Genomic DNA, 24,396 nt, shown 5'->3' on the forward strand with positions numbered 1-24,396 from the left:
AGCAACTTTACTGGACTGCGTGACTCAGCCATGCAATTTCGCTTTATATATGAACCTGATGCGCGCCCAAAAGTGCGATTACACGAACGCCTGACGCCCACTCAAATATTGGGTGCTGCGCTGCAGGTTCAGGCGCCGCCTGCCTAACCCGCCCATTTTTAGGCGCCCTATTATCCTTACACTTAATTAATAACGCTCTATTAACTTCTAGACTCAAGTGATAAAGAACAAATGTTAAAATAGACTTTAAAGAGGAAGTTTACAATAGAAAAAGCTTTTGTCCACTGCATATTTCACAAGATGCCGTCCGGAGTGACAATCTACCACGCGTGTTTAACAAAACGTGCAACAGCTAGCAAATACTATTTAGCAGTTTTAAAACTTAAAACTCAACATCACTCTTTCTCTCACCGAAGACACTGATTGTTATAAGCCAGTTTCATCGCATCAAAATCGCAGTCACACACCGCCATCAAAACTTCTTTTTTCGCCAAGTGACTATGATGACACAATTAAAGCGAAGGGCACGTGACAACGCTTCGGCCAACTGCTGGTCGGTAAACTCACCTGTCACCTTGCACCTTTGTTAACTGGTTCGGCGAAAAGGGCGGCTTACCTATAAAACTGCACATTTTGATAGTGCTAGAAGCCCTGCTACGAAGAAAGCAAACACCAGGGTATGCCCACAGCTGTGCAACATCTTTACAAGGTGATTATTTTGTGGAAAAGTATTGGTTATTAAGATTATTTAGGTTGTTTTCAAGTTTTACTTCAGCAGTAATCGCTGTTGCAACAGCGTTTTTCAAGAAAATATAAATTGGTTGTTGTTAATATAGTTAAACATTTGGTATAGGTAAGTATATGTCCTAAATATGGGAAATAAATAATCGGATATATAATAAATGATATTTTTGTTGTTGAAATAGGCGTCATCTTAAACAGGCCCTTCTAACGTATTTCATTTAAATGCGTCTGACATCTAAATATTGAGATTCTCAGCACAAGGACGTACTTAACCTCAAAGGACCAGTCTCCTACGCAGAAACGTTCTCCTTGGATTTATTCCTGTCAGTGTTATTGCGTAGAACGTCATACGATTCTCCTGTTAAGCGATTGTTAGAGCGATAACGACGTAGGTAACCAAAAAATCTTGCGTCAGTACAATGGTTATGTGACAAAAAAGCATTTTTAAAACACAATTCATAAAAATGCAAGCAATTCCTTCGAAAGTTTTCGGTGATATGTCCGCACGCAATTTGTGGTTTGGCCTCAGGGTTATCTAAGTGAATGCGGATTTAGCAGTTTTATGCACTACATACCTTCGAATGTGATATGCAAAGTTGCGATAAAAACAGGTTTTAGCGTTGCCAACGGCTTAGCATGAACTAAACAACAAACACAGCACGAACGGCCGTGAGTTTAATTTGCTGTTGCCTGTAAGTATTAGTAAAAATGCGTAAATACCAAATTTTTAATTTAAAACCCTAAAATCTTTGAAAACTGAAATCCGCCAAGCTGTTGATATTGCATGCACATGAAAATTGTTTTTACGCAATTCGCAATACGGGTGATTCAGTGAAACTCTTACAGATAAGGATCTGTCTTCCTATAGGTCCAAAATTTGTCTGGCTCGATTTTTGGCAAAAATTAGTCGTATGAGAAACTCGGGGAAGCCTATGACGTGTCTATTTTGATGTTTAATGTCAAACCCTTACTTTCGTACACCAAAAATCGGGGCTTTTTCTGGATTAAATTTAAAATTAAAAAGCAGGCCGATCACGAACTGGACAGCTCATGCGCGTGGCATTTTATGCACAGCAACCAAAGTAACTATCGTCATGTGATGACATGTTTTTATATCGAAGTGTCTCGACGGGGTAAAACAATTATTGGGTAAGATTGCCGTGCAATTTCGTAATTAGAATGCCACTAAGCCAACTACGTTTGTGGTATAGTAAATTGCTAAGCTAACACAAGTTTCTCGATAATAAATCAATTCAAAAACGAAACTATTGTTTAAGTATCCACGTTCCAAAATATTTACAAAAATATCGTTAACGTATTTCCATGTCCAAAAAAGGAAATTGTCGAAAAATTGCATTTCACGTAAAAAGCTCAAGTGTTAAGGCTGTGTGATATATTTAACGGCTTACCAGGGATGGTGATGTCGCTCCCAACGACGCCTACGCCTTTTAACCTGAACTAATCGACCTTTCCTTCCTCGAGAGTCTCTTTCACACCACGATGTGATAACTTGGCTACTAATTGGTTGATGAGGCTTTTGAACTTTGACCCAGGATTAATTGATCAGTGACGAATTGTGATTGGGAAAGCAACGCTCAATAATCAAAAATGGATTATTTCGACAGAAGTGAAAGCTTCCCCGCCGGGTTATTAAACGACCAGCTGTGACCTGACACATAACGTGGGTCAGTTAGAGATCACGACACACAAGTTTCAATACCTGCTATTTCGAAGTCGGCGCGCCCTCGGAATGTTGTGTATTATACGGCGAAAGGTGCCTGACTGCCTTAGCTGTGCCGCGAACTGCAATTACAAGGATTCCGCCCGTGTCGCGCTCAAACGGATGTGGCCTTTCGTTGCAAACCGGCAGCGGCGGTAATGATTATAAGGCGGGCGAATTAGCTGCGGCTGAACGAGGTTATGGCAGCGGCTGAACGACGCGCCTTGGTGCAAACGCTTTGGCCACTCTAAGGTGAGTGCTGACACAAGTGGCGTTTTCAAAAACCAGTTGACGTCGGTTTTCGAATTTCTGTAATTTAGGCGGAAATTCGATTGGGCAAAAGATCGCGTTGAAATAGATTTCGGAAAAAAAATGGCAATACCAAGAAACGGTGGCAAGTATTCGAATTCACGAGAATCTCGCTTGCAGCAAACAATGCGGGCGAGATTTAATTAAATGTATGGTTTGTCGCACCTGTGGATATTGGCAGAACAAAGCCGTTGCAATGTCGATCCGTTATATGGACCTCGCAATTATTCAACACTGAGACAGCAATTGCTGGTTTGCACGCCATATGGCAGTTTCTGAGATTGCCGAGTCACTGATGCAGAGTTTTGCCTCGCTGTCTGCTTCGAAAACGGAAAAAGTGCCAACCGTTTAAAACTTGGCATTTGCAGCCATAGTTTCGAAATGTCAACAAACGTCAGGGCCACGATTTTGAACAAGACGTGTATGAAATGTGCACGCATCGGTTACGTGCCAACTCAATGCCTACTCGGTTTCAAGTTTAGGGATTTTCTCTAAAAATTTGGCAACTTTTAGCAGAGCTCATAGGCTTCGATTAAAGGCTGCAATAACGGCCTATCTCATTATCTTGACAATTGACATTCGCTATTATGTTTTTCTGCGAAACACCACCACATGCGAGTCGGGGGGATTTTGCCAATAGCGAAAAAAAAAACAACTTTGTTCGGGCTTCAAATACTGCAACATTGTAGCGTTTAATTTAGTTTACTTAAAAAAAGTGAGTATATCCCTCAACGTATTTAGTATCTCGAAAACTTTTTTGTTGTAATATTAGTCAAAAAATAATCTTGCAAGATCTCAATTGAGTTGTTACAGACTTTAATAATCGCGCCACGTAACCGCAACTTAAAACCTGGGAAAAAACGGTTTTGGAAACAATCTTTAGTTTTCCTGTATTGACTTAAACTCATTTTACGTCCTTCGTTCTTTGCGAAAACCTCGGTAATTGACCACATAATTATCGCGCTGAGCTTTTATATCGGACGTCCGAAACGTCATAGGGTAATTATTTGTGCAATGCGAAAGTTGTATTTTATATTTTTTCTCCTATAAAACCAGGCCCTTAGCGTCGCGGGAAATTTGTTGCCCACGTGACCTACTCTATCGTGACGTCACATGCTTGTGGCGCACTGCGACATTTTCATTTTTCATTTTTTCTCCTACTGTTGGTTCGAAGTGATTTTCACCAACCAATCAGCGGCCCCGTACAGCAGTGTATTGGCCGGCTGACAGTTTTGCGTGCCGGGTCGAATCGTGACCGGCCTTTGTTTCTTATAAGGTGCCTTGACGTGCTCAGTGAACTTTAGGGCCGCTTTCCCCAGGATCTCGCAAAAGTCGAACCGAATTTCCCATTAGGAATCGCACGCAGCCTTTAGCTCCAGTCACGCCACGCGTTAATGGTCAATTACTGTTGTTCGATTAATGTGTTTTATTGCTTCGTTGAAATTGCTCTTTCATGCAAAAGCCTGAAAGTTTTTTTGTAACAATGACGAGCCTTTGTCATTCTTCAACGCTAAATTTTAATAATGCCCATTTCGATATCTGTTGGACGAGTTGATTGCTCGCCCTTCGGCGTAAATTGGCTCGACGGTTTATGTAAACAATTTCCAAAATTCTGCTGAATAATGCTGCTCCCAAAAATGGATTATTTTTGACATACCAAATTTTCGTTCTCCGTTCTTTGTAAAACGTCCTTTGCAAAAAATGAAAAAATATTCTATGTTTTATATAATAATTAAACAAAAGTTGTTGGTAAATAACCGAAATGGATACCGCCAAAAATAGATTAACGCATAGGCCTAATGTCATTATGACTACTTTTTAAGCCATCATTATCATAACATTGTATACTGTTATTATATTCAAAACAAATTATATTATTTAGTAGGAAAATCCAAAACAAAAATCGAAACATTTAGTAAAATAAGTTTAAGCTTGTCTATTTTTGGAAAACCATGCAAGAATGAGTTTTATTTTAATGCAGTCTCGATCGCTGAACGCAAATTTATGGTTTATTAATCGCAAAAAAAACTGAAGTCGGTTTAAATTCGTCTTAACGCGTGTTGCGTAACATTTATGGATGTTCAACAATTGACTTTGTATGGTAATTCTACCTCATTGGCTTCACGAAGGAATCACGAAGAGGGGCCACGATTCACAATAAAACAATTGCACCTCTGTATAAATTCCAGTAAATCGCGTTTGAAATATTTTTTGCCGGAACTTAATAAATCTTCAAGGAAAGTTGATGATCATTAGTGCGAGATTTGTTATGACGTGGGCGCCCCCCAACCTTTTCCAAGTGTCGAAAGGCGTGTTTCTCTGACGTCTTCTTTATCGCTTTGAATGCTCGAATGGTTTTTCGATCGTGACTAAACTTTTCTTAATTACGATAGTCGATTTGTCAAGTCGAATAATGTCATTTGGACTCTTAAACGATGTTTTATATTGGACATTTCTCAATTTTGTTTTCTGAGTTCACCGCTAGCAATACTTGTGAAATGTTTAATCGTCCTTTAAGCGATTGCTTGTAATTATTAGGTGATGAAACGATGTAACGCTTGACGAGTGCTTACTTTTGTTTTTTGTTGTTTTAATTCTGCCCATATTCGCCTCGACAAACAACATCTTAAAAGCAACAAACGTTGTAATATAACAAAACACGACAATAGATTATTTTTAAATTTAATTTAAATTTAATTTAAAAATCGTTACTATATAAACAGTTATCAATATTTAAAACATAAAATCACTATGAACAAAACCTACATTGTCATGCGAGTTGTTTGTAAAAGCATATACAAATTAATTTAAGGTTATACATAAAATACGAGCTCAGCACGCATTCGTTTCATTATATTCGCGACAATATTATGTTGTGATGTTCCTGTCCCATGGAAATTCATTCATTAAACAAAATATAAATCTGAAATCTATGGGCGATTTTTTTTTCTTTTTTTTAGATAACAAATTTATTTCAAAAGACATATTAAGTTATGAATTTAAGTGGCGTAAATCGTAAAATGTAAAACCCTTTTAAGTTATTTTCCGAACGATTATATATCCTAAAAAATCAACACAGCGGCGCGATCCGGTTGCTTCGCAAATTTAGCGGCCTTTGCGCACAAGTATAAGAGTATTCTTTACCAATTTTTTAAAAACATAATGAGTTTCACGAGCGCAGATCTCGTAGAAACCGTGTTTTTTCGCGTGAAAATTGTGATTTGCTCCACCGACGAACCAGTTGGGTAGTTCCCATTCAAGTCACAAAAAAACTAAATACTTTTCAATATCCTGGTTGCATATTTCCTCTTTGCGTCATTTGGGCGATTTTTTGAATAACGTGATCGCGTGCCTTTCCGTTTCAAAAGTAATTCTGACGTCACTATCCACGTCATTTCAGTATTGAACGATCTATGCCGTCCATAACTACATTAACCTTCAATAGATTTTTTTGTTTATTAAAGTACTGCCCTGTAGTACAAACAAACTTCTCAAAAATGGGACAGACACCAAATTCCGACTTGATTTAAATTTATCCTACACAGCGCTATGAATGTATTCGAAAATTAAAAAAAAACGTATCAATAAATAATATTGCAAAAAATCCCGAAAATAAGTCATTTGGCGCTATTACAGTAAGTCAAAGAAAACCCTATTCGACCGGAACTACAAATCTAATCGCGAAAATGTTTGGCAATTTTCGTAGTGGTAATGTTCCTACGGCATACACGCCGGGCGCCGGTAATTTCCAGGTCATTAATTGTGTTAACAAAAATTATAACAAAAATATTGAGCAGTTATTTTTAAGGGCGCTGTAAATATTCCGTGCTATCAACAACGCGGTATTTTTACAAATATTGTTGACGTTTGTAATAATTAATCGATGCTTCGTGTTAGACACGGATTTAATGACGTATTCTGTTGGAAGGGATTATTCCACAACGGCGGAAAGCACCGCAAGGATAATCTTTACTATATGCCGGTAGATTCCAGATTACATAAGTTTTCAGCGCAGTTAAACACAGCAAGGCTTCAAACACGCATGTTACATGTTTAAAGTCAACCACCCTTTGTCCGGCCTAAATTCACCGCATTGTCAATTCATTGCACGTTTTCTCGCCTTTGTGTAGATCTCAGAATCATGTTCTTAATGGTTAAAATTGGTGCTTGGTTGTCTCGTTTACAAAAGCGACACATCGTTTAATATAATATTTAAAGTGTAAAAATAAATAGGTCACTTAGGAGAAAGAACGCCACCATAGAAAGATTCCAGCAATAACAGGCGAAGTATAAATTCAGTAGAAACAAACATCTGATTTACTTTAATCAAGTTTTCTTTTTATTCGAGTTTTACTTTATATGTCCACGTCCGCGAAGCAATGATAGACGAGCAGAAACTGTTGTCCATAGTTCGGAATTATAAAAGGCCCACCCTTTTCATTTTGAGCCATTGAAGAGTTTTTTATACATTATTACTATATCAGCCAAATATTCTATAGCCCTTAAGCGATTAATGCGGGTAAGCGATTACTTTACGTCTAAAAACGTATGCCGGGATTAGTTTAATAAAACGTATTACTGTGGTGTACATTAGGCGTTTATTCAGTTGGTTGAAATGAGTTGTACAGCAACCGAGTTTTGATTATAATCTAATGACATACGTCTAGTGAAGGTTTGGCTGTAAAGGCAAACGACTTGTATTGAGTTCACATTTGACGACTAACGGCGGTGCGCTTTGGTTCAAAGCAATTATGGGCGCCCGCCATTTATTTTCCTGGCGACATAACACGCCAGCTGGAATTCGGGGCCCAATTAAATTTGAGTTTGAAGGAGGGCGGGTGGGCCGGGGTCCAACGGTCGAAAATCCTCCCGACGAAAACGTGACGATCCGGAGCGAAATTCTTCACGAACCTTTTGAGTTGTCGGGAGGCGAGAAATCAACGTTTTGTCGTGTCTCGTAATTTCGGTCCAACTGCGTAATTCCTGTTTGGTGCCGCGCCAAGGCTTTCCATACGGACAACTTTACGTGACACGGCGACGCTTACGTACTCCCCCATATGGAAGCGCATGTCGCGCCTTGCTCGCACTAATTCGTCGGCTAACGAGAACGGCCGGCGTTCGATTTGCACGTTTGATATTTAAATGCTAAAGGGTCGCCGAAGTGGGGTCGTGCAAGGATGCCGATGGCACGAAAGCTAACTTTTGGGGGATAATCTTTCTTGCATCTGCTGTTTGCCTAATATAAAGCCTAATGGAAAGTTTGTTTCTGCGAATGCAAGTCATTCGCTAGCGAATAATCCATTTGCGCAATTAATCTGCAAAACTGCATTACCAAATAAACACAATTATCACCTGCGATGTCCAATTTTTTTTCAACAGCATCCAAAATCACCACCGACGAAATCCAGACAATTTACAAATCCCATCATTTATTTTGAAATACATGACGAAAGAGACTAAACGTAAAAGGCATAGACCTGTCCTACATTTTCTGGTTTGGGTTCATCACATGAAGCATGCGGGAGAACCTTTGCTTTAATCCGTAGAAAAACATATTTCATGGTTTTGGTTTATTCGCATCGAAACGAAAAAGTTATTGATGCAAAACAACTGACCTCAATATCACACTTAATGCTGGATTGTAAAGGATTGCAAACGCACATATAAATCGCAGCGCGTGCGTCAAAGGCGACAAGGACAAAGTTAATTTGTCGCATTGACCTAGCGTGGCCTTTTTCAACTATTTATTATATTTGTTTTCGCTAAATGGCTGAATTACGTCATTGTTTTAATCGGATTACATCGGCTTATTCGGTCACAATACTCACGCTTACTCAAATACATAGTTTAGCGCAGGGGTTCTTAAAACCATGGACCCCTTGGATGTGCGTGGAATAGTTTCTGGGGTCCATGAAGGCCTTTTTTAAATAGTAGTGTATTTTTTGAAAAGTAATCTATTTTTCAAAGAAAATAGTTTAATTAAAAATAAACTTACATTTAGTTCAGACCAAAAATGAAAGGTTTACCAGGTCGACTTGTTTCCCAATAATGACGCCAGCTTTATAAAATCATATCAACCATGGTCGACGCGAACAAAAAATACCTTTAGGGGTCCGCGATAAAAAAAGTTTGATCAAATTTCCTACATCTTATTGTGGAGGAAAGGCAATCAACACAGTATATCAACTCTGACGAGAGAAATTAGTTTAAAAGTAATTATTAAACATTGTCGTTGACTTCGTATCTGGAGTATCCCTTAAACACTTTGTTATGACGTCAGAAATGTCGTTTTTTAATAGCAAGTTTCGCTTCCTACAACACATTGTTCCGCTTTGAAAAGACGATAATTGCACTTTCTGATTTGTTTTCCAATTTTTCTTTGTACGAAAAGTTCATAGTAAAAGTTGTGAATAACTTTAATAACAAATTATATGTTTTAGGAGAAGGTTTTACTTATAATAATCACTTTTTGCTTTTTTTCTCAAAGTTGCCGGTGTTGGCCAAGTATTGGAATTCGTTCACTGTAGTGCAGAGCAAACTACAATTAATGATTAGGGCATGTCCTTTGGGATACCGTTTCAGTAAATGAAGCGCAGAATAGTGCAACAAAGAACGAAATTCCCAAAAGTATATAGTTGATTTTTTATATAAGTTTATATTTTATTATACGTCATAAATTGTTTTGCTATAGTTACAAACTGTTGACATTATAAAAATTATAATGATTATAAAATATACGTCGATTAGGTTTGACCTCGTTGCACCCCTGGGCTATTTGACAAACTTTGGCACCAAAAGCATTTCGGCAATACGCCGGATACCCATTAAGAGAGTGAAAGATTAAGGAGAGCATCCTCCAATTGATCGACTCTCATTCGCAGCCAACAACTCATCAATCCAAGAAGAAACGATCCATAACGGACGCTGTATATCCTATGTGGCCCATGCGCAATACAGCTGCACACTGTGGCCACTTTCCTGGCCCGAATACGCTACGCAGAGCTCGAAATGTTAAGTTTCAGGCGTATGGCCGAAAGGTGTGTAAATACTCAAAAAACGGGTCGGAAACAATTTGATAAATTGCGACTGAGAAACAAGCTCGGAATAATTGTCTGTCAATTGATTCTAACATGTATTTAGTGGATTGTTGTCATATATATTTCTTAGAACAGGCTATATTGCTGGTTACACAATACACACAAATGACTTGGTGCATCATACTTTTTGCACTTGGCAGCGTGGTAGTATTCCCTTATTGTTACGGAGTTAAAGCTTCAATCCGTTAGGGAGAATCGTTGAATATAACTTTTCGAGTCCTGTCGTCCACCAATGCAATTGGCCCTGAAAACGCCTGTGCTGTTCGACAGATAAGCTACACAGAAACATCGAGTATTTATTACACAACTTCCGTGTTTGATCGTGCGCCGAGAGCTGCCATTATCTTGTCACACGATTGGTTTTGTCATAGGTCGCGCGCTTCAGCGCTATTACACGCGGCGTGGCTGCCCTGTGCACTTGGGGTGCTGCCGGATTCAAAATGACGCAATGCCAGTCACGACACCTCTTCCTTCATTGGAATATCTATGGATCCGTTCGGTAAGTTACCTATTTGCTGCACACGCGCTTGTAAATTCGGATTGCGCGTAGGTTCGCTAATCGCCTTCTCACTGTCTGGAGGATACGTTAGAGTCGACCTTTTCGAGGAAACGCTAATTCCGTTCAATATGCGTTTTTCCGATTAGACGGCGCTTTCCCGCGTAAGTGGCTCGACTTTGTCGCACTTCCGCGAACAAAAGGCAAGAATAAATTTGCTAAGTGTTTATATAGGTAAATTGCCATGCTATAATTAAACTGAAAATGTGGTTTAAACGTTATCCCAAGTAACCGTCTTGGTCTAAACACGTCAAAACCCCAGGAAGTGGCATAAAATCCTATAAAAAAAAACATAAAACTGAAATACATTTTGGCGCGAATCCCATACCTAAACTAATTTATTTGAGCGCCACCAGTTTGTAATTTCGTTGCACTGTGTGTTGTCAAAAGCGTTCTTACATCACATTGTTTATTGGTCCTATAGTCCATTACTTAGCTGCTTAATCCGAGTTTAGACACAGACGAGCTCCCGAAACAGCATTAAGTTTTACTTTAACCACATTTATCTTATCGCTTTAAAAACGGTGATTTCCTGAACTCGACCGTTTTAAGTAGTTTTAAATTCCGTGCGATACTAAATTACAATGATTGTTCGAAACGCATACTTGAATTTTAAGGATTAGTGAATTGCGCGAATAAGCGATTTTTAGCGTGAGTTTCGCGACTAAGCATTCCTGTACGTCACAAAGCGCATTGTTCTGTCACAAATCACCGTCTTTGCTGAAGTCCGTGGCACCGATTTGAACTCTGCTTTCGTGGGTCGCCGTGTCTGTCATTTGCAGAACAATGACGTACTCGCATTAGCAGTCTAGCTCAACTTATGTCATCAACACCTGCGAAAAAACGACACATTGTAGGAAATTTAACTTAAAAAAAATATTTCGTTTTGTCCACAGACAAATACAATCTATCTGAAAAGTTTGACGTATAACAACACAAGTTAACTTTGATTTGTTTTTATAGTCAATATTATTATGATGGGTGAAATGCATAAAGAAAGTTATGTTAGGTGAAATGCAAGAAGAAACGTCAACAAAATCCTCTTTTCTGACACGAAATTTTCCGTGTGTTTTAATAAAAATTTTGACATAAATACAATTTTTTAATCGTGCTACGCTCCGCAATGTGGAACGTACACATGAAATGTTTCCATGTGCATAATTTAAAATTAAAAAGCGGAATTCTCCCAACTCAAAACATCGGGCATGTCATTGGTGTTGTTGCTTAAAAATCTTAACACGAACGGCCTAACGCGAAAAACAGAATGATAGTAGAGCGCTGACCCCCGACCTTGTCCAGTCTTAATCGCCGGCACCGGCCCGGAGCGGAATTTTGCACTATGTTCGGCACTTGAGGATTAATTTGAATCGGATCGCAGGACAAAGGTCCTGGTGTGCGCGCCATTGTTTTCGAATTCGGATAAAGCGCTCCTGGGTTGTCAAGCCGACACGCGATCTCCGTCATGGCGAAGTACTAACCGCGCGCCTTATTTGTAGCTTGGCGTCAAGTTTCTAACTTTCTTGTGCAAGGCTTTCTCACCTGGGCTAACTTGGCGCACCGAGATTGTTTTGGGGCAATGTCTCCGACGATACATAGTTTATTGTTTTTCACAATCCTTATATTGGTTACGCCTTTCTAGCAAACACACAGCGAAAACAAAATACTGTTAAACGGAAATATTCCCCAAAAAACAATCTCGGCGCGCCAAGTTTGACCAGCAACATTTCGAGTCCCATAACTATTTCTATATATTTATTAGGCCGAAAATATCAGGTCCTTACTTCACGGCCTGTCGGATGCCTAGCACCACACAAGACGCGTCAGTATTGTATGCAATATAGGGCGATTCAGGCGAACTGCCATATAAAACATAAAATAATAAAAGGGCGGAATATAAAGCGGCCAGCAACTAAAAACTGGTCGTAGTCCCAGCCTTGCCCAACCTACCTGTTGACTATCAGGAAGCCTTCCAAAAACTACAGTCCATGAGAAAAGGTGTGGGGTAACCTACCACAAAAAGGTGATTAGACAAGGTATAAACAGGTAAAAGGTGAGGCGCAGAAGTGAAGAGGCAAGAAAAGTTAAGTGAGTGACAACGCAATGGTGAATATAAGGCGAAAACAACACACAACGATTATATAATCTGTGCAACATGTTAACATACATAATTTTTTAAATATTAAAAACATTACGGGACAAAGACGACAGTTTTAAAATAAAATCAAATTCAGGCGGGCCTCTTTTGTAATAAAGCGTCTTTGTAATTTTTGTTTTTGAGTGACATCATCGCGTGTTTTTGTTTGTCGATAATCGCTTTCTTTCAACATTCCATCAAAAGTTCTGGCGTTAAATCGGAATTCCTAAGATTATAAGTAGTTTATCATTCCAGTGCCAACCGACTCTGGCGTTTTGTCGAGTGACATTCAATGGCTCCGAATAAGAAAGGCAATCATCTAAATACGAAACTCTTACTACGAAAATGTTGAGCAAACTAAAAACATAATAAACATACATTTGTTTTTTATATTTTGTTATAAAGTTTAGGCTATTTACATTGATACATTACAAACTAAGAACAAATCAGTAAACAGTTTAGCAAATCATTCTGATTTACAGCACCAAACAAAACAGTTAGCCTACTGTAATGGCTTGTTGGGATATAAAAAGTTTGGACGAATCCAAGCTGTTACATGTTCACAAAATAATCACATGAGAAATTGTTTCAACATTGAAATTGCAGATAACACACCGGTTAGTTTCACTTATATCAAATAAGAGTAGCGCATCATTGGTCACAAAAAAAACATTAAGTTCGATTTGAAAGGGTCGCAGTTTTGTTTTAATTGTGGCATTTCCAGCAACCATTCCAAAACTGTCTGGTTCACTACTACCACCTTACGACAGCGTTGTTTTGTCAGGCGGACTATGTTCATCATGTTGACACATAAAATAGTAAAGAATCGTCACAACCTTTAATTTTTTAACTAATCGTAGTGTTTTTTAAGTTTATAAGTAAATATGATTCAGCTGTTGCTTTATATTAATCACTATGTTTATGACTTACTTCTCGCAAACGACACCATTAAGGTTTGAGCACAATAATTCTAGTTACAAACATCTAATATACATTGTTTATTATACAATATTCCCGAGAAACAACTTACACAAGTTGCGAAATCAACGCTCTGTTCTTAATTATTCAGAAAAAAGCATCATAAAAAAATAATAAAAAGTTACATTAAGAATCACTACAATAAGGCACTAAAATAAAATAAACTTATGCCTCCCTACATCCCGATGATGTCAGAGAAATTATCACGAGAATACGTGACCTTAGTGTAAATTGTACGGAGGCCAAACGCAAACATTTGTTAACATAATGTTTTAGGGCATTCCTACAATCTCGATTTACGTGGACCAAATAACATGATGTGGGTAAACCAGGGAGTCGAACCGGAACCGAACCGGAACTTTATGAACCGGTTTTGGGTCAATTTTTTCCGAACCGTAACCGAACCTGAACCGTTTTTTATAGGATTTTAAGAAGCCGAACCGGAACTGAACCGAATAATTTGAAAGTATCTGAACCTTAACCGAACCCGAACCTATAAACAAAAGCGGTTCGCTCCAGCATGACGTCACAAATTCTATTTTAGAGAGTCAAGTTACGCCATGTTCGAAATTTTATGAAAAAAATATGAATATTGAATGAAAAAATTGTTGATTGTTTATTTTTTAGATATTTAAATAATGAGTTGCTGTTTTTTTTAATAAGTCACGTAACTTAGTTTAAATGACTTCCAATTCAAAGATTATTCTCTACATTTATCGACCCACATTTTGAGATTTAACGCAAATTATATTGTATCTGAACCGAAACTTTATGAACCGGTTTTGAAATAACGATGGTTGAACCGGAGCTGAACCGGAACTTTTAAATTCCTCCGAACCGAAACCGGAACTGAACCGGATTCCGAAAAAATCCTTGAATCCGAACCGAACCTGAACCGGAAAAGTCAAACGGTCCGACTCCCTGGGGTAAACATCACGTATAGATCTAAGTTTTTATTGGTTGGGGCGCATTAAAATTTTTATCCAACCTTGAAAAAGCGTATAACGAACTAAAGTCAATCGACTAACTTGTTTTCTAAACCCCTAAAACCCCTGAAGTGAAGTAAAATCAGTCACAGAAAAAGGAGGAAGTTCAGCACAGTTATAAAGTAAAAAAAGGAATGGTTTATTTATTATCCAGTTTATAGAATCCGAATGTACCTTTATAGCATAAAGATGCACAAAGCTCATTTATTATATATTAATATATGCATATAGGTTTCCAAAACAATAAAATTTATTCAATGCTTTGCGTATGATGCAAAGCAGAGTTGAAGCTTTGTTTCGTTTTACAGCCTTCCAGTGTTCTGTAAAATGGTGGTCAGTCTCAATAAGAATTAGGCTAGTGCTGTGGGTTAAGCCCTCGCGCAACCCATCGGGAATAGTCTGTTATAGTAAGACTGAACTTTGAGAAGCCTTGTCGATAGCATTGCATCTTTTCTTTATAAACAGTTCTACTTTAAGCGAAATTTGATTAAAGCCTTGTTGTAATAGCACAGTCTAAAGTAGAGTAAAACAAGAGCAAATCACATTTGGATTTAATCCATCCATTACCATGCTATGATTGCATTTCAAAGCAGGGTAAATCAGCTAGATAGGATTTGTCAGTAATCATGTGGATTCGTCTTGTTGTTGTTTTCTTATTGGCGAGAGTAATGTCATCAGATAAAGTCTATACTCTGGACCGCAGGTACGTAAATGTATAGTATATGTAGCAAGGTTCAACAAAACGAAATAAATATTCTAAAAAGTTATTTCGTTTAGTTTGTTTAATTCTGTTTGCTTAACCTGTCGTACTTTTCTTGTAACAGTTACAACTACGTGGGTAAATATGGCGACATTGAATCACTGCATCCAACGGGGGCATCTGCTGCAACCGCCAGGAGTGACGGTCTTACAGGTCGTAACTTTCAGGTTCTATGATACTCTATATATGTTGATATCGGCAAAAAACCTGCACCGAAATTCAATAAAAATGGTGCATTACAAGAACATGTAAATCTATGGACAGATTTGTGAGACTGGAGTTGTGTAAATTGCAGACAGTAATTGTCCATAATCTAAAACTTGGACTGTAGACAGATCGGCTTGTTAGAAAGTAACAACATAATATCTCGATCACCAAACCTTTGTAGCATAATAAAAATAATCTCGATCACCAAACCTTTGTAGCATAATAAAAATAATAAGACATTTAAACTATGTGTACAACATCGTTTTGCAGTCGTCGGCGTAAAAGCATCCTACAAAATGGCCGAAAACGATGACCAAGCAATGTCCAAATACAAGGCCAATATCAAAGTTGCAGCTGAAGAAAGGCTATTCGATCCAGCTGTCATTGCGGGTAAATTGTTTTTTGTATTAGAAAGTATGATTTAATGCGTCCAATACATGTCCCAGTCAAGTGGTCCAGTAATTTAAAAACCGTGACTTAAGTAGAGTCATTTACTTAAGTAATTACAGCACTGACTGCAAGCATTTGACATGATATTAACAACCATAAAACATGTCAAGACTATGTCTAAATAAGCTAAATTGGTGCACGACACCCTTAACTAATTTACTACTAACAGTTTAGATAAGCATCGTAGTAAAACCGTTTTTTTTCACCCTGTCTATTTTGCAGGAATCATAAGCCGTGAAAGCAGGGCCGGCAAAGCATTGAGGAATGGCTGGGGAGACCACGGAAATGCTTGGGGTCTTATGCAGGTTTCGAAATAGTTCCCTGTTATTATTTTACCCGGCGTACATAACAAAGTTAGGAAAACAAAAACGCAGCAAAGCAGGCCAACATAGCATAGGCTGAGTGGCGCTGTGCACTGAATAGGTGGCTGAAAGTTGGTTAAAAGCAATAAACACAGTCAATTAGTAGTTGTGTATAGCCGTTAATATTCAACCCACTTGGGAATATTAAATGCTATACACAAAGTAAATGTACTTTTAAGATCATTTACAGTATTATATTTCAGTTTTTTATGAGTGTGTAAATTTCCGAACGCATTTACAACAGTCACACGTCATGAAACTTGAACATATCTTTATATTTATATGGATTTTACGATTTCTAATATTTTGGAAAAGCACTATAAAGTTGTTTGTCATTAGGCCGACTGCTTTATAGAATTTGTTTTAACGAAAATTTGAGACATGTTCTGATATCGGGGCGTATATGTATAATTGTATGTATATTGTAAACCTCATATAACTAAACTTAAAGATCGACAGACGTTTCCACACACCGATTGGCGGGTGGCACTCCGTCAAGCACATTCGACAGGGCACCGACATATTAATAAGCTACATTGAGGAAGTTCAGAATGAATTTCCGTCTTGGCCCAAGGCGCATCACTTGCAAGGAGGAATAGCGGCGTACAACTTTGGGGTAAAGAACGTTCGTTCGTGGAGACGCCTTGATGATGGTACAACTCACAATGACTACTCCCATGATGTAGTAGCCCGGGCCCAGTACTTTCGTCGTATTGGCTACAACTGATGTAGTAAAATGCATGGGCTCGGATGTGTGTATTGTTTTCTGTTTAATTTCTGTGGAAAACATTTTTTAACTGATATTAAACGGTTACCGACCATCAGAAGGTTTCTAGTCCGACTAAGATATTACGTTTGAAGATTCAAGTAATTAGAATTTGGAAGCTTTGACAGAGTGATTTAATTTATTTATCAATTTCTTCTGTCTGAATATAATTCAAGTTAAGCCTACTCAATGTTTGAAAACCCCTGTTATGGGTCGTTCCGTCAATACTAGCATTTACTAGCATTTAGCATTTTATCCCAGTTACTAGCATTTTCGCCCAGTAACAACTATATATCATGTCACAATAACTAACTTAAATCTGTACACATCAACCATACACGGAAGAGGAAACCTTTTGGATTTGTTGCACGCCAATCATACATAAAAAAATGTATAAAAAGGTCATCAATAGAGCCAAAATTGGAATCCAAAGGGTTTTAGAATATCTCTCGACAGCCTTGAGCGTTAGAAGCGACATTCAAGGGTGTTGCGACACACTGTTTGGAAACCACTGATCTATGTCTTTGAAACAAACCAGCGGAATTTTGCGCCCTTTTCGTACAAAACATTTTACTTTTTAAAACCTCCAATCCGCATAAATTTTATTCGACCTTTAACCTCCCTGGTGTTACTTACGAACACGCCCGACTTCGGTACCAAAACGCAATGAGTAATTTAATCACGTCATTTTTAATCTAAAGGGTCGATGAAATGCTTATAACCAAGGTCCTCAGTTTTAAACAACAAAATATGAAATGGACACGTGAAATGAAATATTGTTTTATTTTCAAATTAAAAATAAGACATGATTACAAATCAAGAACATAATCACTTTACAAGAAAAGACTGTTTACAACGACGAAATACACGAAACAGAGATACGCGCGTGTAGATTGTACTTTCAAGATTGGAAACTTCTCACGCTAATCAAGAACAAACACACGCTCGTGCTTAGAGCACAACGTCACCTTCGGGAAATATAACCCGTGACACTCTTGACAGTCTTTCAATATCTCGTGGTAAGACATAACCAGCGGGTTAGTTTCATTTGGACAAGTTATTACATGTCGGACAAAATTACATTTAAATGCCAAAAGAGCCCCAGAAAACAAAAAAAAAATTATAGGCGCAAACCTTGCGACATAAAACTATTTTACCTGATTTGTTGACACCAAAAAAGTAACATTATTTGAAGGTAATAAAGCAAAACAATATTATACAAAGAAATGTATTATATTTATTGTAAATGAGCAAGCTCTTTTTCGTTATACAGTATTGCAAATGACAATAAACGCTAGAAGGCGAAATCGAACGCAAGACCAATATCGAATTGGGTAACGATCAAGTTCAGTTAGCAATATATGTCCTGTACAAATAAAGTTTTCTATCAGTCAATTATAGTAGTATTCAACAAAGTACAAATCTTTACATTTGTAAGTTTTAATGTTGTCTAGTTAAGTTGCACTAAGTCGTACCAAATAAGTTATTCCTATATCGTTTTAACTATTTTCGATATAATCAGTATCTTGTGCGCATGCTTTTTCACTGTCAACCCATATGGCAGCAGTTACATACCGAATTTAAAGCATAATTTATCAAAAAAAGGTTTTATTTTGGCGCAATCTAACTAAAATGTTTATGAAACATTTGAAACAAACTAAAAATACATTAAGATTGTATAACGATGACCAATATGGGTTTGTTGCTTTCTGATGAATACCGTTTGGAACCGTATGGTTTTACAATGATGTTTTTTAGGAAGCCGGGCATAGAAAGCAAGTAAAATCACGTTTAACGTTTCTAGGAATATGTCAGAATTTTATATATTAGATTAAAAAAAGTAATATTTCTTCACCCAAAAAAAATACCAACACAAGGCGTGAATTTGATACTGTATGCCTGGGTGGTATAGTTTACCTCGCCAAATACTTAACAGTTGTATTGCACCATGTCATCTGTTCATGACATCTGTTTTTCGGAATACCAAAGACTTCAAGGTGGTAAAACGCAGACGCGACAGAAAGTAGCGTGAGTGGTCCCAGTAGTAGCATTGGCAAATTTAGCAAAAAATCATTTGTGGTCAGTCCGCCCATGTATAGAAGTAAACCTTCTGCCATACTGGGAGGTAGTGTGTCAAAGGTTCAAAAACGTAATGGACAAGAGGGACTTTCTTCGTAAGGTAGGCAAAAAGTCGAAGTAGCCGAGGTCTACAAAAATAGTTAATTGTGTAAGTTTAACCCTCCTAGACTGCTTTCAAAAGATAAATACTACAGACACACCAAAAATTGCTTCTTTAAATACATGACTATAATAATTTATTTAGAGACTTTAAAAAAAGTTTGCCTTTGTAAAATAAAATTACTTGCTCGTTAAACGGTTTTATGCAAACTATTTGCCAAACTTACCCAGTAGTTGTCTCGTACAAAGGCGATCGCAAAAGATAGAGTAAAAGATTTGCATATCTCCGTTGCAACTCCTTTGCTTCAATTGGATTAAAATTTTCTTTCTTTGAGGTTTTCTTTTTGTGTAAAAGAGCGTGTGAAGAGGCATCAGCGATAAGGGCAACCACCCAAGGAACATAAGACTTTGTTCCAAATGCACCTGTTCCTATTACTTTAATATTGGTTATCGTTAAGGAATTTTCAAGACAAGGTTTAAGGAAAGGAAATTATTTATCGTAGGTTTAAGATTGTTTATCGTTCTGGAAATGTCCCATAACTAACAGGTTGTATAAACAAAATTTAAAATTTTATGTCATTTTGGAAGAATTGGACAAAAAATAAATGTGTTAAATTGACATCATATACATTTCTAAATAATAATAAAAAATAGCAACACCAATTTTAAAAATGGCAGCACCAACACGCTCATGGTAACCATTAAAAAAAATTAATTTTTTATTATTTACATCTGTTAAAATAAGTAATATCAAACTTAAAGATACAATGTAACATTGGACGAAGTGAGAACAACAACTCCCCAATAATTTGATGTTTGTCTAGGACTGTTGTAGGAAGGTTACTGCCAACTTTTGGACATGGTCTCATATCACTACCATCTATGGTTCTGATTTTTTTCCCACTTCTTGGTCCAACGTAGAACACATTAGATTCTGAAACAAATATGAATAAGAATATATAATATGAAGAACTATTTCTAATAAATTAAACTTTAAACGTATGAAAAATTGGTTAAGGACAGGCTAAAATTTAGTGTTTTTTTGCATGATTCTGAACAACCTAAACCTAACCCTATGTTAAATCAGTCAGATAAAATGAAATCATGGGACAAATATACAAGTATGAAAAATAGGAAGTTTGTTTGTTTATTGGGGAAAAATATTAATAGTAAAATATCGGTAAAAAATTGTCCTAAATCTACCCACACTAACATATTGATCTACCTCTACCAAAAATATATTATAAAGTGAATAGTTAAGCATACATTTTTTATTATCTGTGTTTACTATAAAATACAGCAAATGTAAATCAATTTTCTGTTGTTCACCTGAATCTGGCGATTGATCTGGTGAGCCACTTGCAACAACAGCGGGACTTGAAAGTTGTGATAAGGACGATACATGAATTCCGGATTGGAAAATGAGCAGCAGCACACACCTTAGGATGACCTTAATTGATTTGGAACATACATAAGTATTCAATTGGAATATTATCCAAACACCCACAGAAGCACATTTCTTGTCTTACCTTGACCAAACAGATAACTGATATGACCGCCCATCTGGCTCCAGGACCACCGGACCTTGCTGCTGTCATTTCAATGAAAGCCTGAAAAGAGTATTTCACAAGCCTTATTATCTTTGAGGTAACATACTTTTAAGGTTAACACTTCTTTATAGATACCAAAGAATGTTTCTTGAAAAGTATATGTTTAGACAGAAATTGAAGTAAGCACAACTGCTTTTTGACTGCATGAATTTTTTTTGGGAAAGAACCTAATTGCAAAGTTATTGTTTACATATATACCTGGGAGAACTCTATGACAGTAAGGACTTGTTTAAGTTTGTCAGCAAAATTGTCACCATCTTTAAGAGTAAAGAAATCTTTGGTTTTGCGAATGTGGTGGTTGACGTATACAAACAGATTACAAGCTGATGAAACTAGAAAAACAAACATGAAAGTAAATAGTTCACACTGTTGCATTGCTAAAGTTTTGGGTACTGTCATAGTATGTGGCTAACCTTTTAAATATTGTGCACAAAACTCTGTCTCTTTAACTTAAATGTAGACTAAGATGTTAAAAAACATATATTCCAAATTATAATTATGGAACGGTTTAGTATTTTTAGTAGCAGTTTAAATACAATTTTATTAAAAAGTAGTTAAAAGAATATTTGTGTTTGTATATATTTATTATCTCCTTATTTTGGAAAAAAAAAACAACTCAATCTTCAATCTGAAGAAAACAAGTTAATAGTTTAACCCTTTAGCAATGTTGTTTAAAAAACTTTGTCAAGTGAACTACAATAGAATTGTTTAGCAACAACTTGTTAAGCAAGTATATGAACTCTCTACATATACTTTTATTAGGTTGGACACATTCAAGCCAGTAGGCCAAGTATACTATAACAAAATTTTTAAGTTAAGCTTTAAAAGTATTTATTATGGTTTTATTAAAGTATTAAAAGTATATATTGAAACTTATTTTCGATTTTGTGTGAACTAAGCATAACATGAACTAAGTATGGTTTTTTTTATTTTACTTACAAAAGTAATACATGATATATATTATCGCATTATATGACATGCAGGATAAAACACTTTTGTTCAGGTACAATAGAAGCATATACCCTGCATTTGTTTTGTAAACTTTTAAGATTTTACAAACACTTTATTTTCACAAACATACCCAACTCTGTGATAAAAATAGAGTTGTCATAATTCTTGGAAAATGCTTCATACAGGTAGGCAGCAGCTTTGACTGTCCTCTCTATCTGTAATGCAGGCAAAAATTCATATGCTATTTTGTTAGCTTGATAAATTTGTCTAGCAGAAAAATTAATTTACCCTTCTGAGCCAGACTGCGTTATGTGGCAGGTACACACCTGATGTATTTTCTCAATAAACTTGTCTGCACAACTTAATTGGTTAGTTGCACACTCAAACTTAAAAAACAACACTTGGATTGCACACCTGCCAGATTAAAAACTTTGGATTTTGGTTGAATGAGATGATTTTGCAGCTTTGAAATTTTCGCCCAAATTTACGCAGCTGTAATACCGTTATTTTTTAATTTGCAGGGCTGAAAATGAAGTAATATACTGAAAACCATTAGCGGATCTAAGTTTGCGCATTGAAGTGATTTTTCGCGGCTGACTGCATTTTATGTTGATTTGACACGAAATGCAGCTATGACTGCCAAGCGGGAAACTGCGCGAGGGACAGGCTTTACTTTTAAACATGGCACACCTGAATGCCTAATTTTTTTTAATTTGGTGCTGTACATTCTGGGTTAGGTTTATGTCCTAGAATTTACATTTTTTTCACCAGTCAAGCAAATTTGTATAATATCTCTCACTGTTCTATCCCATTTTTATTTCTGGTGTATATAATCATTAAAATGTAGACTGAAATGATTCAGCATAACAATATTTTGTATTAAGGCAGGGATTCCCAACCTGTGGTACGCGAGTAGCTTCCGTTTTTTCACAAAACCCTGGATTCACAACTTTATATTTTATTTATCTGTTTTTTGTTTACATAAAAAAAAATCACTGAAGCCCATTCTTATTGTTACGTAACTATTTCTGTTGTTTCGAAACAATGCAATCTTCAAAATACAGGTCATGTCAATTGTCTACAAAGAGCAGCACAGTGGCTTTAAAAAGCGTACAACGCTGTGGTACAGTAGGCGTTTATTATGCCAAATGATTGCTCCTGATAGATATAATCTACTGTTATATAGCTTAAGCCAGGGTGGTCCAAGTTCGACAGCATCGCGGGTCACAATATTTCATGCATATTCTTTGTGGGCCACAAACATAAGGTTGCAGGAGCGGATCAACGATTTTTTTTGGATCGGGGCATGAAATGTTAAAGCATGACGTCACAAAGCATCGTCAAAGACTTGTAAGCTCCAGAAACTTGCTACTATAGTCGGACTTGTGCGGAAATGAAATGGAGTATTAGTGAGACCGGGAAAAATGGTGCGCGCGAAGCCCAAAAAAATTGCGTATTTGACAAAACTTTTAATTTAAAAGACTGCTTTTTATAAGCTTGGAATGTTCGCGGAAACCGTAAGTATCTTAGTAAAGTTTTAAGAGCGATGTTACACAATCGCGCAAAAATGTATTAACCAGATAAATTTGGGTAAAATTGAATATTAAAAAGGGTCACAATGAAAACCTCTAAAACAATACTTTTCAGCAGCGTGATATATTTTATTGTTTATTTATTTTTTTTTATTTAATAGTAACTTATATAGGGTCATAATTTTTATGTAATGTTCATATCAAAAAGACGAAAAACAAAACGAAAATATAACTTCCATTTTAGAAAGTTCCATATTGGACGCACTGCGGCTGTTCTAAAACCGGTCTAACACATACCAAAAATTAGGCGTTCTTGCCACCCCCTGGATCCAAATTTCATGAGCGATAGGAGACTGGTTTATTTAATGGTAAAATGTAATCATACCCAAACAAAACTGTTCGTTGATCACTCATATTTATTTTAACCCTCAAAGGTATTACAAATAATTCATTACAATAATTCAACAGTGCTCGCGGGCCACAAAAAATGATGTCGCGGACCACATGTGGCCTGCGGGCCTGGGTTTGGACCACCCTGGTTTAAGCTACAATTAGCGTTGAATAATGCTAGTTGTAAACTAAAAATACATAAACATATGATTCGATGAAATTAGTTTTCTGCTAGAAGTGGTATGCATTACACTACAGAGAGTCCAAGTAATTTGAGATCGTAAAAAGGTTGGGAATCCCTACATTAAGGCTTACAAAACGAATATTATTTAAAAAATTACCTGGTCTGTCATTTCTGGGTTGTTACCAACAAAGTTGACGTAGACTTGCTTTGCCTCATTTAATTTCCCAACTAATACTTCTGTATTAGCTTTCAGAAATCTTTTGATACCACTGCTGCTTTGGACAGACATGGCGATAGTACTCCACTTTAATGGCAGAAAAGCCTGTCAAAAAAAAAAAAATCTGGTTTATTACTACTGTTTGTTAGTGGCCCACATGGCATGTAGTACTATCAAATGCGAACATCATGCTAGTGCTGCGCATGCAAGGCATGACACATCACAATTTAGCAAAAAGCAGGAAAGTAAACAAACACCAGCAGTT

General features: G+C 36.9%; 2 protein-coding genes across 2 annotated transcripts; one reads left to right on the plus strand and one right to left on the minus strand.

Annotated features, from left to right (window-relative positions):
* Positions 1 to 15,111: 15,111 nt before the first annotated feature.
* On the plus strand, positions 15,112 to 17,116 carry LOC146147948 (lysozyme g-like). Its single transcript, XM_083387828.1, has 5 exons — positions 15,112 to 15,227; positions 15,349 to 15,437; positions 15,762 to 15,881; positions 16,164 to 16,246; positions 16,755 to 17,116. Exons 1-5 carry the CDS (start codon positions 15,151 to 15,153, stop codon positions 17,028 to 17,030), a joined length of 645 nt encoding a protein of 214 aa, XP_083243954.1. The 5' UTR covers positions 15,112 to 15,150; the 3' UTR covers positions 17,031 to 17,116.
* A 737-nt stretch (positions 17,117 to 17,853) lies between these two features.
* On the minus strand, positions 17,854 to 24,344 carry LOC146147949 (peroxisomal membrane protein PEX16-like). Its single transcript, XM_083387460.1, has 8 exons — positions 24,072 to 24,344; positions 21,939 to 22,023; positions 21,056 to 21,189; positions 20,777 to 20,857; positions 20,577 to 20,697; positions 20,014 to 20,181; positions 19,475 to 19,682; positions 17,854 to 19,276 (listed from the first exon to the last, which is right to left on the minus strand). Exons 1-8 carry the CDS (start codon positions 24,201 to 24,203, stop codon positions 19,150 to 19,152), a joined length of 1,056 nt encoding a protein of 351 aa, XP_083243586.1. The 5' UTR covers positions 24,204 to 24,344; the 3' UTR covers positions 17,854 to 19,149.
* Between the last annotated feature and the right edge of the window lie 52 nt (positions 24,345 to 24,396).

Source organism: Ascidiella aspersa, chromosome 4 (assembly GCF_963924565.1).
Source record: "Ascidiella aspersa chromosome 4, kaAscAspe10.2, whole genome shotgun sequence".
Taxonomy (NCBI): Eukaryota; Metazoa; Chordata; class Ascidiacea; order Phlebobranchia; family Ascidiidae; genus Ascidiella; species Ascidiella aspersa.